Here is a 15,739-nt window from a genome sequence, read left to right on the forward strand (position 1 = left end):
TTTTACCATGCGTGGGTCTGTAGTACCTAGGGCTAGGCGGCGGAATCATGGCTGAACGATAGGAAGGCTTCATTTGAGTGGCGTCGGAACGCCATGATGCTCTGTCGAGCGTCCGGGTACCGCATGCAGAAGCCCGCCATCATGCTGAAGGCACGGGTGAGCCAAAATACGAATATAGTGTGCGCTATTAACCTTGTGAATGATGTGTTGCGAAGGCTGTTTGCTCTTTACATTCTGACTAGACATAGCCTAGGTCTGCTTGATGTTTCTCGCCAGTAATAGAAGATGCATATGCAGCAAGGTTTGGCTACGGATCTGGTCCAGATGGGGAATCGCACGGGTTGCAATATTGTAGGGCGCGCGGAACCGCGTGGCATTCAAGATCAGAGATTGCAGGGGCTCCTGGAGGAATAGCCAACCTGTAACTAACGATCAGAACATAAATATGGCTTTTCGCTATAACCTGCTGTAGTTGATACTCGAGCTCAACAGGGCCAACTTTGATCACCATTGGTCCTTCCATGTCGACTCCTCATCATGTCGTCTGTTTTGAAGTCCCCCTTATTTCTCAATCTTCTACAAAACACAAGGGGAAGAGGAAAGGCAGGGACCCCCACCTGCTAAAACATCAAATGATAGCCAAATGAGTTGAAATCTTCATGCTAATACAGAACCAAGTTTCGACGAAGAATAGGTATCGCCTCGTGTATGCAACGAAGATATAAAATTCTACTGCTTTGTGGGCTTCTCATCCTGCTCATGGTGAACGGTCAACCCCTCAATGTGCTGCACGGCTGCAAGCGCAGCCTTGTCTCCGTCGAACACGATGGCCATTTCCTCCAGAGTGTAGCCACGGGTCTCGGGGTAGAAGTAGTACGCGGTAACTCCGTAGGAAACTAGTACAGCTACGAATACTAGGTAGTATTTCCACCCGATAGCGGATAACGCAATGGGATTAACGAAGACGTTGAAGACGACGGAAACGACAGTCGACATCCAGACAACGCTGAGGCCGAGAGCACGAAGTTGGAAGGTCCAAATTTCTAGAGGGTAGGCAATGAGCAGCGGTGTACTAAACATTGTTAGACATTATAAAAGGAATAGGGTAACGGGGTAAAGCTTACAGAGAGATTCCGTAACCAGCGTAGAAGACGAATAGGAAGGGAATGACAGCCAGCCCGGTGCTGGCATTCCCAGTGCTGGCGAACGAGCCTGAAAGACCAGTGACGATGACGTAGCTGACCAGCATAATCGCAAAAGACAGCTGGAAGATCATTCTCCGGCCCAGACGATCGATGAACAAGGCACCGATAACTGCGAAGATCAAGTTCCAGAATTGAAGACAGGCAGAAACGAGAGTCTGGTCATCGGCGGATGTCACGCCAACAGTGTCCAAGACGAGAGCCAGGTAGTAAGATACCACGTTGTTGCCCACCCACTGCGCAAAGAAACCTATGGTGATGGTGATGAAGAGACGGTGGCGGTTTCCGGGACCCTTCCACAGGTCAGAAAACCTGGCAGTACCGCTCGCTTCCTTTTCGGCACGGACAGCCTCAATAATCTCAGCCATTTCAAATTCGACCAGAGCGGAATTAGTGTCGCCTCCAGCATGCCAGTCCACTAAGATCTGTCGTGCGTCCTCGATCCTTCCCTCGGAAATCAACCATCTGGGACTTTCTGGGCTCAAATACAGACCGACAAGTCCAGATAGAGGACACAGAACCTGCAAAATCGTAGGAAGTCTCCAACACCAGCTGCTAGCGTAGTTACGCATTCCGTAAACGCTCCAAGCCGAAATAGAAGAGCCAACGAAGAAACCAGCAGGGTACAGATTGCTCATGATAGCTCTTTGTGTAGGGTACGCCAGCTCGGCGATAAGAAGAGGCACCGCAATTCCAAAGCAAGCCGTGGAGCCACCGAGAATGGTTCGAGCGACGATGAACATGGCCGGGTTCTGGGCCATGGCCTGGAGACAAGTCGAAGCGATCAGGAAGATGAAACCGCAGTACGAAGGAATCTTGCGGCCCCATTTGCCGGCAGCCCAACTGGAGACTGGCGCCACGACTCCAACAGTGATCCAGTACAGGCAGTTGATGGTTCCTAGCCACGTCGCATCCGGGTCTTCCATGAAGTCGACCCATCTATTCAACGACTGGAAACCGTTTAGGAGTGTGCCATCGTATCCGTTCGTCGATGCTAGATAGAAGACCCGAATTAGACACTGCGTTGATGAGCTGTGTTAGACGAGCAATGCTGATATCTACTTACCGTACATCATGCACGAAATCAGGCAGAAGTTAAGCTTGACCAGATGGCCCTGGCGGTACCATGGCTTCGCGTTAGGTGGAAGCACGGCATGGAGCTTGTTGACGTTGTTGATAGGGAGAGCCATTGTGACGTCGTGGACTCAGGCGGATGCCTTGCACAGAATGAAGACTGGAATGCTGCTGTCGATGAATTAGTGAAGGCTAAGGTTTACACTCAATCAGAGACACAAGTATAGACGTTTCATCCCACCCTGTCTCTGGCCTACCTATATATCTACTGCTTGACTTCCTAGCACCTCGAACGCGTGTTACTACGGCCTACCCTAGTTTGACCCCAGTCAGCGCTAACTGCCCCAACAATTAGTGGCACGCTACTCTGATTGCACTTGGACCTCGCTCTAGGTAAGATAATGTACAGATCAAGCAAGGTTGCGTCCGAACCACGCCACTACGTCGGGATTCGCCTCTCCTAGCTCCGAATTTCGGGATTCAGCGCTTCGGCGACTCGTCGGGATTTCAACCTCTTCCTGTGCTATCTTTCTCCACTTGAGAGTGAGTTTCGTCGCCTGAACTAGAGCTTTCTAGCCACACGGATTTTCAATTGCTCTAATTTTCGGGATTCTCAGCTAATACGAGGTTACCAGGGGAATCTCTAGCCTCTGAGCCGCGATTCATCTCCCCAATGAAATACACAATTTCCAAGCTATCCTGGAACTTCACGGTCCTCTTTCATCAACCTTGTACTAGAAGTTTGGCCGAAGACTTTCCGAATATCTTTCCAAGATTTCCCATCGAGCTACGGAGTATGTAGATCCCGAATTGTAAGGCCACCCCCCCACCCCCTGGAGACTTTGGTTCCAGGCACTTTGCGAAGAGTTCCGTCGTATTTCCCGACCCTGTAGAGAAATCGTCTAGGATTGTTTCTTTCGAGCCGCCTTTCATTTCCGACCTTTTGCTTTGCCTTTTTGTTGGATCCTCATCCTACCTCCAGGTCACTATGTTGACATCGATTCGTCTCATCGTGGCCCCTTACCACGCAGGCATACCGAATCTGCGTATCGGCGGAGGACCTAGGCATCTTCTAACGCATAGCCTTGTGTCGAAGCTTTGACGCGAACGATGCCCAGATATCAGCCTCTCCCCATAGATCGAGTATCATTCGTCGGCGTTCGACACATCTTTGACAGGAAGAAGGAATGGATGAACAAATCCAACTTGAGAACCATTTGGGGAAGTGCGGACAACAAAGTCGACTACCGGGTTGACGTCGCAAAGTTGCTCGCCGAAAGCCACGACAGTCAAGCACCATGCCACATGCACTTGGACGCAGATGTGCTGGGCGATTCCCTCGGACAAGCGAACGAATGACCATCTCCCGGAGGAATCCTGGCAGATGAGCTATACGATATCATGGAATCGATTCCATTCAAGGTCGTGCCTACTTCGCTCGCCGTGTGTTCATACGACTCCCGCTTAGAAGGAGGATATACAGTTGCGCGTCTCTTGGTGCCATCTATCGAGGTAAGTCAACTGCCCTAGTAACCGACTAACCCACCTTCCGACCGGCCCACTTTAACCCGCGTTGACCACAACGCGTCTTGCGCCACACGCGTTTCTTCCTTTCACAATACCTCATTGGGCAATTCGACCTCTTTGGGCTATTAAGCATGCCCAATTACACTGAAAATGACCTTCAATTGGCCATCCAAGAGGTTGCTGAAGGTGTATCGATGCGAAAAGCAGCCAATCATCACAATCTTCCCTATGGAACCCTACGCGATCGAGTCAACGGCATAGAAACCCGTCATGAAGCCCACCAATAGCAGCAATGGCTCTCTATACATCAAGAAAGGCAGCTCTATGACTGGCTTATCTTTTAAGACAAGCTAGGTATGGCTATGACTTATGCCTAGATTTGGAAGTTGGTTATTTCTATTTTGGGCGTAGCTGGCGATAACCGACTACTTGGAAAACGTTGGATGACTGGGTTTTTACATTGCAATCCGCGAATAAAAATACTTAGAGCTAAGGGAATTAACTTAAAAAGGATAAATGGGGCTAATCTATATGCTATTGGTGCATTTTTTGATATATTAGACCAACCAGGTATCTACAATATCCCTCTACGTAACTATTGGAATTAGGATGAAACTGGGATCTTTCAAGGGATCGGAACCAATAGGCTTATACTTGGCCAATTAGAGCTACAATCAACTATTAAGAAATACCCGGGTAGCCTCTATTAAACTAGCATTCTTAAGGCTATTTCTACAACTGGAAAGTGCCTTAACTTATTGGTTATCTTCAAAGGCAAGAACCTACAATAGCAGTAATTTCCAGAGGATATAGACTATCTAACTAATTGGAACTTTATATTATCTAATAAAGGCTAGACTAATGATGCAATTGGCCTTAAGTAGCTAAAAGAGATCTTTATTCCGGGATTAAAGACAGAAAAGCTCAATAAAAAGCGACTTCTTATATTAGATGGCCACGGATTACACGCAACGCCCGATTTTATACGTCTCTATATAGCCAATCGAATCCAATTAGTCTATTTACCGCTATATATAAGCTATATTCTTCAGCCTCTTAATATATCAGTCTTTAGGCCAATTAAGGCTGCATATCGAGCTGCGTTAACCCTAGCCAATCCCCTTGTTGATACCAGCCTAACAAGGAAAGAGACCTTCCTAAAGTGCTATTTTGAGGCCAGAAATACCGCCCTGACAGAAGCCAATATAAAGGCTGGATGGAAAGGGTCAGGATTGTGGCCAATGGACCGAAATAAGGCATTGAGTAGTCGGTTCGTTATTAATGACCCCAATCAGACTATTACAGTCCAATCAGCTGATCCCTCGCCTCCAAGACTGAATCAGAGGTCGGAAAATAACCTATTTACAACCCCTAGTCATTTAAGGGATGTACAGTCATTGGTGCGGTCACAAGGTCGACCTAGCTATAATAGCCCAACTACAAGATAGCTATTTCGAACTGTGGGTAAGGGTCTAGATGCTCTAGGGATGAAAGTATCAAAGCTAGAGGAGGAAAATAGGGCTCTAAAACAGCAATTAAGCCAATCAAAGAAGAGGAAAAGAGCAGCAGTTAAAAGAGACCCAAATAAGCTTTTTATCTCTATTTAAAATGTTAGAGTAATAAGAAGCTGGATAGAACCTTCTGAGTCAGAATATTCAGAATAAGTAGCTTTTTCTATAGTCTTATTGGTCTATTTTTTAGATATTTGGAATCTTCAGTCTTTTCTTTATTTAAAAAGTCTTTAAATTGACCAATTGGCATACTTGGTTGTTGTTTTATTTGTATTTAAAGTTGAAAGGTAGGCCTACTGATTTTGTAAGTGGGGGTGGTCGGAAGGTGGGTTGGTCGGTTACTAGGGCAGTTGACTTACTCGTTCCAGGCTTGATACAGCGCGAACTACTGGGTAGTGAAGCTAGGTAGTGCATAATACTCATATGCTAGAGTCGAATGTGTACATCATTACATTACTTTAATCAGACAGGTTGTATTGCAGTTGTGTAGAGATTGAGAGCTACACATGTCCTTCCAATACCACGAGGCATGGCTGATTGGGGTCGAGCCACTGTAGGACCCTGTCAGTCAGACTAAATTTAAGCTACGCAGGATGAGAGCTGATGCTACTGTCGACAATCCTTAAACGGAATGACATGATTGTGGGACCCGAGCTGATTCTAGATTCAAGGCGTTATAGCGCAAAGCATCGCTTGTACTCGCAAATAAATTATCTACCAACCAGTCAGTTAATGATCTAACTACATACCGACGCTCTAGGAATAATACCTAAAGCTCATGATAACTTCAGACTGCACCGGCGGCCGACTTCTCGTCACTCCCATCAGAAACATCCACGCCGGCCAAGACTCCTGAGATGGGAATTGATATAGCGGCATGACAGTTTTGATACAGCGGCATGACTATTACAGCATCTAATTGGCTGAAGGTCCCGCGACCCACAGATACATTCTCGCAAAGGCGGTGTGACTAGCTCCGATAACAAGACCTCTCTTTACCATATAAGCAAGTAGGTCAGACTACCTCCCTAAAACAGGCTGTGCCCAGACGTCAAAACGAGGTCGTATTTTCAATACAGAATAAGACCAGTTCCATTAAAGGCCAGAGGGACCAGCCATCTAGTACTCTATTCTCTAACTACTATAGAAAGAAGAGTCTCCTCGTCGCTCTCTAGCAGCTCCTATTAACTCCTTCGCCTCCAAATGCTCGGTTGTAGCGTAGCTTGTTTGCAAGTAGAGGGGGGCTGAGCCTGGCTTGTCGGCTCTGTCGCTGTTATTTTCGAGGATGTAATTGATTGCTAGGGCTAGGGCTTCGAGTCTGACTTCGTTGTGAGCTTGAGAGTGATTCGGAATTAGGCATGATGAAGGACCTCCTCAATGGGGGTTGAGAGACTCGTAGTGGATCTGATGGAGAGCTTGATCGCGTCGCGTCAGTAGCCAAGGGAAGAATTATGGAGAGCTAAGCTCTGGGTACAAATTTGAACTGTTGGCAGAATGAAATGTGCTAACAAAAGAGGGTCCCGTCCAATTAAATTTCCTAAAAGTCATGCCGCTATATCAATTCCCCCTGAGATATTCTTATTTTCGACACCACTCTCGGCATCTAGCTGTGCCATAACATCCGAGCCCAGAACGACGTCGTCGCCAAATAGTCTGCCAATCTCTTCTAGCGATAATCCATTTGTCTCAGGGAGCCAAAACCAGATGATCACAACGCAGGCTAGAGGGACAAAGACGAAGACTGATGTCGAGTTAGTGATGCGAGCTTGTACCACAAACTGCTCATTACAGTCAGATATACTTACCAAGGTAGTATCTCCAGCCAATTGAAGCAAATGCTGTTGAGGCCGAACCGGTGTAGATGAGAGTGGTGGTGAAAAGGCCGGCCACTGAAAAGGAGACGCCCTGGGCGCGCATCCAGGTGGGAAAAATCTCAGAAAGATAGACATAGCAGGCTGATCCAGGTTAGTACTTGACTTAGCCAGATCATCCAGGTTGAAAGAGGAAGAATGCTCACAAGCATCCATGCCACCAGCAAAAAAGGTGATGAAAAGGAACATGAAAAGGACTCCAAATCCGTTGCCAACAGCGTTGGCAGTGCCGGCAAATTCGGCCACCATGGCTGCCTCGCAGGCCACAGCGATAGCAGCAAGGGACATACCGGCCACCATGAGCTTTATCCGGCCAACACGGTCGAGGAGTACAGCATTGACCCAATTCATGAAGGCGGCCCAGGAGGTGTAGACACCGAGCAATAGCAGAGCCTTGTATCCGGTAATACCCAGGCCCTCGTACAGGATGATCTGGTAGTTGTTGATGACGAGGACACCACTGCTCTGGGCCGCGGCAATGACGAAGAAACCCATCAAGAGTCGCTTTCTGGTGGCCGGCGTCTTCCAGAGCCCGATCCAGCTGAGCTCGTTGCAGCGGTCGTTGGTAACCTGCTGCTTGATCTGAATGAACTCAAGCTCCGCGATGCCGTGTGTGGGATCGCTGGCTTTGTTGTGGAGCTTCTTGAGTACAGAGAGCCCTTCATCGTCGCGACCCTGGTAGACGAGGAAACGAGGAGACTCAGGCAGCCAAGGAGTACCGATAAGGAGAAGTAGTGGGGCAAGGAGTTGAAATGCCATGCAGAGTCGCCATTGAACGTCAGGGTTTCTCTCAAAGTAGCACCCAAGACCAACCCAACTTGCGCCGGCCTACTAAGGTTTCTACCAGTTAATCTCTCCAGTCTTCAACGAAAAGTACACAACGTATGACGGATGATACTCACATAACCACAAACGAGCAGGAATGCATGGGAGCCGACCATGCGACCACGAGCATGTGCAGGGGCAATCTCGGACTGATAAAGAGGGCAGATAGTGTCAATCATGCCGGACGAGAAGCCTTGGATGCCTCGGCCAACCAGGAACATGGCCAGGTTCGTGCTTGCGGTCGTGATGATGGTTGCGATGAGACAGAGGACACAAACGACCTGGATCGATCGGCGACGACCGATTTTGTCGGCAAGCCAGCCGAGGGCGAAGCAACCAAACAGACCTCCAGCGCAGTAGATACTGTTCATGGCTGATGAATTGAAGTACCAACTTAGCCAATCATTGTTTGGTAGATCATGTCAAGCAGGTGGAACGGTTTCATCTTACCTCCAATCATCTGGGTACTCCATGACGCATTGGGACCGGACTTGGTTAGGCCAAAGAAGGCATAGAAGGAGGGCAGACCCGTCACAGAGGCAATAATGGACGAATTGAACCCATAAGTGTAAGAACCAAGCGCCACAAATAGTACCACGGCAAGGTTATAGCGGTTGACGGACGACATCTTGATGTCTCTTCGGATCAGAGGGGGAAATCTTGGATGCAGAGCTAGAACAACCTTTCATGTTCGTGTTAAAGTGTGAACATTCCAGGCTTGCACATATATGGGATGTTATCGCTTATCACACTGATCGCCATGACGTGGAATCATGCACTGTCGAGAATAAACTGTCGAGAATAAACTGACTACCTCACGCGCCTGGTCAATATAGACCCCCTGTCTGAACCGTTATCTCGCTGTACTTGCTGATATGGTAGATCCCGACCGGTTCGGAATAAGGGCTATCTTGAGAGATTACTAATTGTAGGGAGATCCCGACCCCAGTATAAGGATGCTTATCTCGGGAAGCCTGAGGGCCCTTGACATCATTTCACGCTGTCTCTGACTCGCATCAGCTGAGTTGATGGTCTACGGAAGTTAGCCTCCCGGTTAGGGCGCATGGATGCAAAATCGGCTTATGCCGGACAATAGCTCTACTTTCTATTGAGTGTCAAAGCAAGCCGTTTAAGAACTATCTTGGACACTTTTGGCCAGACGACTCCTGTAAAGAATCAGCCACTACCTTTTTCTCCTTGCTGCTTACTTTTTGTGGGTGTAAAAATGGACGTCACTCCGGTCCCTAGTGTTCGTGTGGCTGTTGTTCAGGCCGAGCCAGTGTACTTCGATCTCGAAGGCTCTGTTGAGAAGACGATTAAGCTGATTAGCGAAGCTGCAAGCAAAAGCGCAAAGCTGGTTGCTTTCCCCGAAGTCTGGATTCCTGGCTACCCGTCATGGATCTGGTAGGTTGGTCCTATTGATTTGCACGGCCGTTGACTAACCACTCAAGCAACAACAGGGCACGCGGTTGTGATATTGACCTCGTCCAGAAATACATCAAGAGCTCCCTACCTCTGAAGTCCCCGCAGATGACCAGAATCTGCGAAGCCGCTGCTCTTCACCATATAGAAGTTGTCCTCGGCTACTCCGAACGAGATGGTGACTCGCTGTACCTAGGGCAGAGTTACATCGGCTCCGACGGCGCCATAAAGTGCAGCCGACGAAAGATCAAGCCCACGCACATGGAGCGGACCGTCTTTGGTGACGGTAGTGGAAACTCGTTGTTAAATGTTGTCGATCGCCCTGGCATCGGCAGGGTCGGAATGCTCTGCTGCTGGGAGCATTCTCAGCCATTGCTCAAGTACCACACGCACTCCCAGGGCGAGCAAATTCACGTTGCGGCTTGGCCTGCCCAACTGCCTCACGAGGAAGGAAAAGGCCTGTGGTCCACGGCTAACGAAGGTTGGCTCCCACCTTTTTTCACATATCGCGAGTTCCTTGTGGCACGAGGTTTTCAGCTGGCTAATCAGGACATACTTTCAGGATCCGTCAATCTTTCTGTCACCTATGCCATCGAGGGTGGGTGTTTCGTTCTGCACACCTCCACCCTCATTAGCTCTCGCGGCGTCGATAGTATGCGAACAGCCGATGGCGATCAGTATTACGCACCGGGTGGTGGTCGGTCCTGCGTCATCAGACCGGACGGCAAGATTATTTCCGAATTCCTCCCTGACGACCAGGAGGGTTTGGTCATCACAGATCTCAATATGGATGATATTCTTCGCTCCAAAGCCTATTTGGACACCCAGGGCCATTACAGTCGACCCGACCTTCTATGGCTGAGCCGTAACACCGAGGAGATGAAGAGAGTTAGACCCTAATTGGAATACCACACTTAACAGAGTTGAAGGGACTTTTTGAGCCTGTGGCTTCGTAAGGAGTTATTTCGTGCAAACGGCATCGATATAATCTCGTCGAATTTCTCGGTCTGTTCCATCTTAACTATTACGAGTGTGATGAACAGCAGACATGCTTGCAAACTTGAGCTTACGATTAGTTTACAACTAATTGTACAACTCGTTAGTTGTGAATTTATAATGATGCGCAACTGGCTTCATCTTCTCCTAATTAATGAGTCGCTCACATCGCGAACCAACTCTAATATGATCGTTAGTCATCACCATATAACGCACCACGGCCAAAGAAATTCTGAAACGTACCGTATACCTTTGTGACCGAGCCGTATGGTGCGCAGAATCGTTGAAGAAGCACCAACGCTTCATTTAGTCCTCTTAGGCATCGCTCTCGCAGATCGTTTTCGGATCCGGCTGAAAGTCCCTCTGCAGGCTGATCTTGCCCAGAATAAACCATCATGATAGTGTAGGCGCACTGAACAGTCGAACAGAAGAAATATGGAACTAAGAAGGAGTAAGTCGAGTTCCGCTGGGGACGAAAGAAAATGGCAATTGTGAGGACAACCTTGTATATGACCTTGTACCACCTCCAAGCGCCTAATGATTTCTCCTGCATACTTGAGACATGTCTCAAGCGATTGGGCTTCTGTGAAGGGGAAAAAGTGTGATCGCGGATCTGAAGTACCTCTGGTGAGGACCGGTTTGGCCAGCTGTGCTAAAAGATGACTCGTCGTCGGACTGTCGGCTTGTTCTTCGGGCAGATGCTCAAAAGCCTTGAGAAATCCACAGGAATTCATAAAGGCGCAGTACCGATGGACTTTGATCTTGGCGCTAGCTATAATTTTAGGTTCCATTTCGTGGTGACGAATTTCATCTAGAGTGAGGTAGATACCTTGCTAGCCGTATAGCCGTGATCTGATGCATGGCAAACTTGCTTGCTGTCTCTGCACCGTTTATCGAGCCATCTGCGAACGTGACGGAAAGAGCGGCGTGCTCATCTAGCTGGGAATCTATGATTGCATCGAGCATTTCAGCACTCCTACGGAACGCTGTGGCTGCAGCCATTGGATGATGCCCAGACCCTTTGACCAGGGCAACAAGGAAGAGCGTCGCAGCAAGCAGCGTCTCCTCAGCACGTACATTCTGTCTCCAGATCTAAGTAAACGTGGTCAGCTCCTCCTGTATTTTAGATTAGTCAAGGGAAGTCACACAGCTCGAGAGTCTCCAGCATCCGGATGTGGTGTTTTGAAATCTACACTGTTGAGTTGTTTTGGGGGCTTGACAGGCGGCAGTCAGCACACGAACCCGTACACAGAAGTCGCATACATGGATTTATGCCAAGTTGGATAGAATGCCATACGTACCTGGCAGTTGACAATGCAAGCATTGCAGTAACATAAGTACTGGATCAAGGATAGCGATCAGTTTTTGGGGCGATAGCCGCAGTGAGGGGCACAACATACAGCCATCCACCAAGTTCTTCTGATGCCTTCTGCTTGTGGACCTTGCTCAACAAACTGGTGCAATGACATTTGCATGCAGTAGTCCAGGGCTCTCTCAGCCTGAAGAAGCATCTTTGGCAGATTTCCACCATGAAGATAAGCCTGTACGCTCAATATGCATAGAGCTGTCGGGATCTGAAGCTTGTCGGGGAAATCAGTGCGCAGCCATACGTCGGAACGATCTGGGTCAAGAGGCGGCGAATCTAGGTCGGCTCTGCTTGTGTATATCTCGATGCTCTCGCAGGCACACTCGGCGAGGGATTGCGAAAACCGAAAACGCAGGTCCTGGTTGACACCTTCTGCTTCAAGGGCGTAATCTGCATCAGGAAGCAGCACTAGAATTGACAACAGTGCCAAAATGAGGGGCGATGATGGTTGGTAGTCTGCAAAGGATTCATCTGCAGAGAACAGGCTGGCTGTTGGTTGAATTAGAGTAGAGTCTGTTTCTCGATCGGGTTTCGACAATTTCGGAAGTATTGGGAAGGATGGATGAATAAGATGGTAATATGCGTCAAGACTACGTCAACCATTGTCAGACTATATACCAAATAAGCATGGGCGATCAATATACACATCAGAATCGCACTGATACTTTCTTAGTATATGCAAGTTGCGCTGAATGGTGGCGGACGACGGCTCAGAGTGGTTGGATAGAGGTGGTTGCGGGTACGACGGGGTTGCAAACAAGGAAGCGAAGAAGGCGTCGAGCCCGTCGCTTTGCGTGCCGTCGAATTCGAAATGGTCCAAGCCATTGGCAACGTCGAGGGGCGGGAGGAAGACATCGGCGCTGGGCTGAAAATCTGGAGAGATGTGGTCCCACTCGCTATCGTGGGTTTCGCGTTCGTCCTCGTCCTGAGCGGTCCGCGACGGCATTCCACGGCGGCTCTGGGAGTAGGAGCATTGCAGTCCTCGTGTGCCGCACTATCAATCGATCCATCATCATCAGCAGGTTCATCTCAAGGGAAAACACGAATGAATACATGACGTACGCGGTAACAAGGCTGCGACCCGTTACATCTCAAATGCGAATTTCGACTACATGATGTTAAGTTAAGCACGTCAGCCCTGGCTTCGAATAATCGTATGCACCACAGCGCATTCCAGTGCGTGCGTCATTGGCGTGTATTGTGGAAATTACCATGATAGACAAGCCAGCTTCACTGGTGGGACCGCAAACTTCTTGCGACTAGGTTGCCGCGGACCCGGCTTCTGCGGAGAGTACTGCGAAGAGTCCTGCGGAGAGTCCGGCCGAGGGTCCTGTGGAGGGGCAGATATTTGCATCGACATCGGAACTGCTTGTGGTGTTTTCTTGCTGTCGTACCGATGATATAAGCAAGGACAAAAGTACTGCGATGGGGGAAGAACGCTGCATCCAGTGTGGGCGCAAATCTGCTTACGTACCTATGATATGTGGGTACCTACCGTCCCGTAGGTATGGAGAAGGCCGGGTCGGATTATCTTGGTATGCCTGAGTGGCTTCCCACGATGGGCTCTCTACTAGGCCGATTTCGGTCTACAGATAAGGTACTCTCATTTACCGGAACCAGAGCGGGGCGGCTCGGTTATTATGTGGATATACAGTAAGTTAGAGGGTCAACGGTGACCCATTCTTGTGCATGCCTCAACTGGCTACGTGATCCAATGTCTACACCATTCTCTATTTCTTGCCTGCACGCGTCAGACATCGTCCCGATGCGAATTTTGCAGCATGAATGAGAGTGTCCCATCGCCCATCTCCGGCACCCCGCCTGAGGCAACCGCAACGGACGAGGATGCCTCCCCACCTTTCCCCTTGCCTCCTGAGTACTCTCAAATCTGTCAGTTCCTCCTCCTCATCCTTTGCCCTCCCTCCCGACAGATCGAGCTACGCGTATCGTCATGCTAGCCATTCTAAACATGCGCAAGTACAGATGAACAGTTACGTTCCAATGCCCATCACGATCCGCTCAGGGACTTCCGCAATTTCCTCTTCAATACCCGGCTCGGGGCCGAATTACGGCAAATGGAGCATGTTCAGACAAGCAGATCGAGTGTATCGCAATGCTCCGGGGCGACGCTACGAGTCCGAAGCTCATGTAACAGTCAGGATGCATCGGACCTATACCTTACACCCGAAGATTTGAGGGACCTCCGGACTCGCTATCCTCCACTTAGGCTGCTCTCCATGCCTGTGATGAGAAGATATGCGGAGGCTGCCAAACGAATCGTCCTCGCTCGATTTCAATCCTGTCTTGCATCCGCAGGAACTTCGACTTTGACTTTCCGTCTGTCCCTTTTCTCTCTGGGGGCGCAGGCGCTCTGTGAAGAAAATGCGGCGATTGCACTTCACAGCGTCAGTCTTGCGATGCTGGTGGACGAACTCTATGGCTTGAGCAGTCGGACGCCAACTTCCCGCACTCAGAATGACGCGCAAAGGTATGGCCATTGCTTCCAGCCATGACAAATGTCCATGTGCCCGCTCTCCGCGCGGGATCGCATTCTTCTTGCTCTTGCTAAGCCCCGACGATTGACAGTAGCCCGTCCAGTCAACTTTGCGCCTTGCTGTTAATCAATGAGTTTGTAATGTTACAACAGGCCGACGATATAACCCACGCGATCAATGCTATTCGAGCCCATGCCTTATCATGCATGTCAAGATCTGCCTTGGTCTCTCATCGGACTGCCCGCAAGAACGACTACGGCAATAGTGAAACAGTTTGCCAGATAGAGACACACATATTATGCATGCTTTATACGCAGACACTCCTTATTGGCACTGAAATTGATATCGCGGCTGACAGTAGGCGAATATCTCTTCTGCGTTGTGTTGGTGCTTGCGCCCAGTCGCAGTCAGCCGACGGCCTATACTGTCGTTGTCCCGAAATTCCGACTCTGCGGCAAGCTGTGCAGATGTTGCAAGATAGCACAACCTCATCTGAGACCCCGCCTTGGCTGAGAAGCGCAACCAATATCTATATAATCATTATCTACATACTCTATCATGACTACTCCCTGCAACAATTGTGGCCGCGAGCGGCCTGCGACGCACATACCGCATCGCAGCACACTTCGACCTGGTTTGCGTGAGGACAACTGACAACAGTGGCCGAATTTCGCTAATTTGTTCACAGTGCTGCCATGGATCGCTGCGACGTCGCTCTCCGGGAGCTTGAGTTTGCACAACAGGACGTTGTCGAGCCGTCCTTGCTCGGCATCGTTGGAGGACTAATGAATCTTGCACGAATCAGGCAAGTATTCGACGCGGATACCGTTGCTGTACTACGCTCAGCAGATGTCAACCAATCCGCGGAACTCATACTCTCCCGCCCTCTGCCGCAGAGGAACCCTCAGGTAGCCTCCGCTCTGAAACACTGCGCCAATATCTTCGAGGTACCGTCTAAGATGGGCATCATGCTCTACGCAAGGACCAAGCTTGGTACTTGGTCCCTAGAACAGACTATGGCGGCGTACGAATATACCATTTTGCTATCGAAATGGTTGGACAGACTTTCTTCATCGTTGCGAGAACATTCAGCCACAAGTGAGTTCCATAGGTCCAGGCTTAGGGCTTATCTATAGATGCTAACCTTACCGTACCTTCAAGTTTGGGAGGAAGAGATATATATCCAAGTTGATGAACAGACACGACTTGTCTATTTGGATTTGGAAGATTCAAGCGGGGAGGTCCTCACTCAAACGTCCACGGCCTTGCTCTCAGTGGCGGTGGTGCAAGTACTGGCGCAGATGTTTGCGTGCCAGACCAACAGGCCACTGACACAAAGGCTTTCGCGAATTCTCAATCAATATGTCTCCCTGAAACAGAATCAGATGCTCTAAATTCAATAAACAGTGGCAAAGGACAGCAGAAGCTTCGCAGCGCCTTTTGATCCGGC

General features: G+C 49.3%; 6 protein-coding genes across 6 annotated transcripts; 2 read left to right on the forward strand and 4 right to left on the reverse strand.

Annotated features, from left to right (window-relative positions):
• Positions 1–729: 729 nt before the first annotated feature.
• BGZ61DRAFT_374770 (general substrate transporter) lies at positions 730–2,392 on the reverse strand (the record flags this gene model as incomplete). The annotated part of the gene is made up of 3 exons (XM_046242357.1): positions 730–1,072; positions 1,125–2,196; positions 2,269–2,392. The coding sequence occupies 3 exons, from the start codon at positions 2,390–2,392 to the stop codon at positions 730–732; spliced, it is 1,539 nt and encodes a 512-aa protein (XP_046093801.1).
• Positions 2,393–6,858: 4,466 nt separating this feature from the next.
• BGZ61DRAFT_374745 (general substrate transporter) lies at positions 6,859–8,638 on the reverse strand (the record flags this gene model as incomplete). Its single annotated transcript, XM_046242351.1, has 5 exons — positions 6,859–7,055; positions 7,120–7,269; positions 7,332–8,013; positions 8,088–8,383; positions 8,461–8,638. The coding sequence occupies 5 exons, from the start codon at positions 8,636–8,638 to the stop codon at positions 6,859–6,861; spliced, it is 1,503 nt and encodes a 500-aa protein (XP_046093802.1).
• Positions 8,639–9,235: 597 nt separating this feature from the next.
• Positions 9,236–10,332, forward strand: BGZ61DRAFT_500829 (carbon-nitrogen hydrolase; the record flags this gene model as incomplete). The annotated part of the gene is made up of 3 exons (XM_046251619.1): positions 9,236–9,414; positions 9,471–9,913; positions 9,995–10,332. The coding sequence occupies 3 exons, from the start codon at positions 9,236–9,238 to the stop codon at positions 10,330–10,332; spliced, it is 960 nt and encodes a 319-aa protein (XP_046093803.1).
• Positions 10,333–10,448: 116 nt separating this feature from the next.
• Positions 10,449–11,481, reverse strand: BGZ61DRAFT_217432 (uncharacterized protein). Its single transcript, XM_046238061.1, has 3 exons — positions 11,051–11,481; positions 10,672–10,869; positions 10,449–10,609 (listed from the first exon to the last, which is right to left on the reverse strand). Exons 1-3 carry the CDS (start codon positions 11,217–11,219, stop codon positions 10,566–10,568), a joined length of 411 nt encoding a protein of 136 aa, XP_046093804.1. The 5' UTR covers positions 11,220–11,481; the 3' UTR covers positions 10,449–10,565.
• A 140-nt stretch (positions 11,482–11,621) lies between these two features.
• Positions 11,622–13,192, reverse strand: BGZ61DRAFT_468633 (uncharacterized protein). Its single transcript, XM_046247890.1, has 5 exons — positions 13,006–13,192; positions 12,857–12,902; positions 12,439–12,788; positions 11,829–12,384; positions 11,622–11,768 (listed from the first exon to the last, which is right to left on the reverse strand). The coding sequence occupies exons 1-5, from the start codon at positions 13,152–13,154 to the stop codon at positions 11,658–11,660; spliced, it is 1,212 nt and encodes a 403-aa protein (XP_046093805.1). The 5' UTR covers positions 13,155–13,192; the 3' UTR covers positions 11,622–11,657.
• A 1,792-nt stretch (positions 13,193–14,984) lies between these two features.
• BGZ61DRAFT_541859 (uncharacterized protein) lies at positions 14,985–15,683 on the forward strand (the record flags this gene model as incomplete). Its single annotated transcript, XM_046255104.1, has 2 exons — positions 14,985–15,387; positions 15,451–15,683. The coding sequence occupies 2 exons, from the start codon at positions 14,985–14,987 to the stop codon at positions 15,681–15,683; spliced, it is 636 nt and encodes a 211-aa protein (XP_046093806.1).
• Positions 15,684–15,739: the final 56 nt, after the last annotated feature.

Source organism: Ilyonectria robusta (genome assembly GCF_021365365.1).
Source record: "Ilyonectria robusta strain PMI_751 chromosome Unknown BGZ61scaffold_77, whole genome shotgun sequence".
In the NCBI taxonomy this organism is placed as follows: domain Eukaryota; kingdom Fungi; phylum Ascomycota; class Sordariomycetes; order Hypocreales; family Nectriaceae; genus Ilyonectria; species Ilyonectria robusta.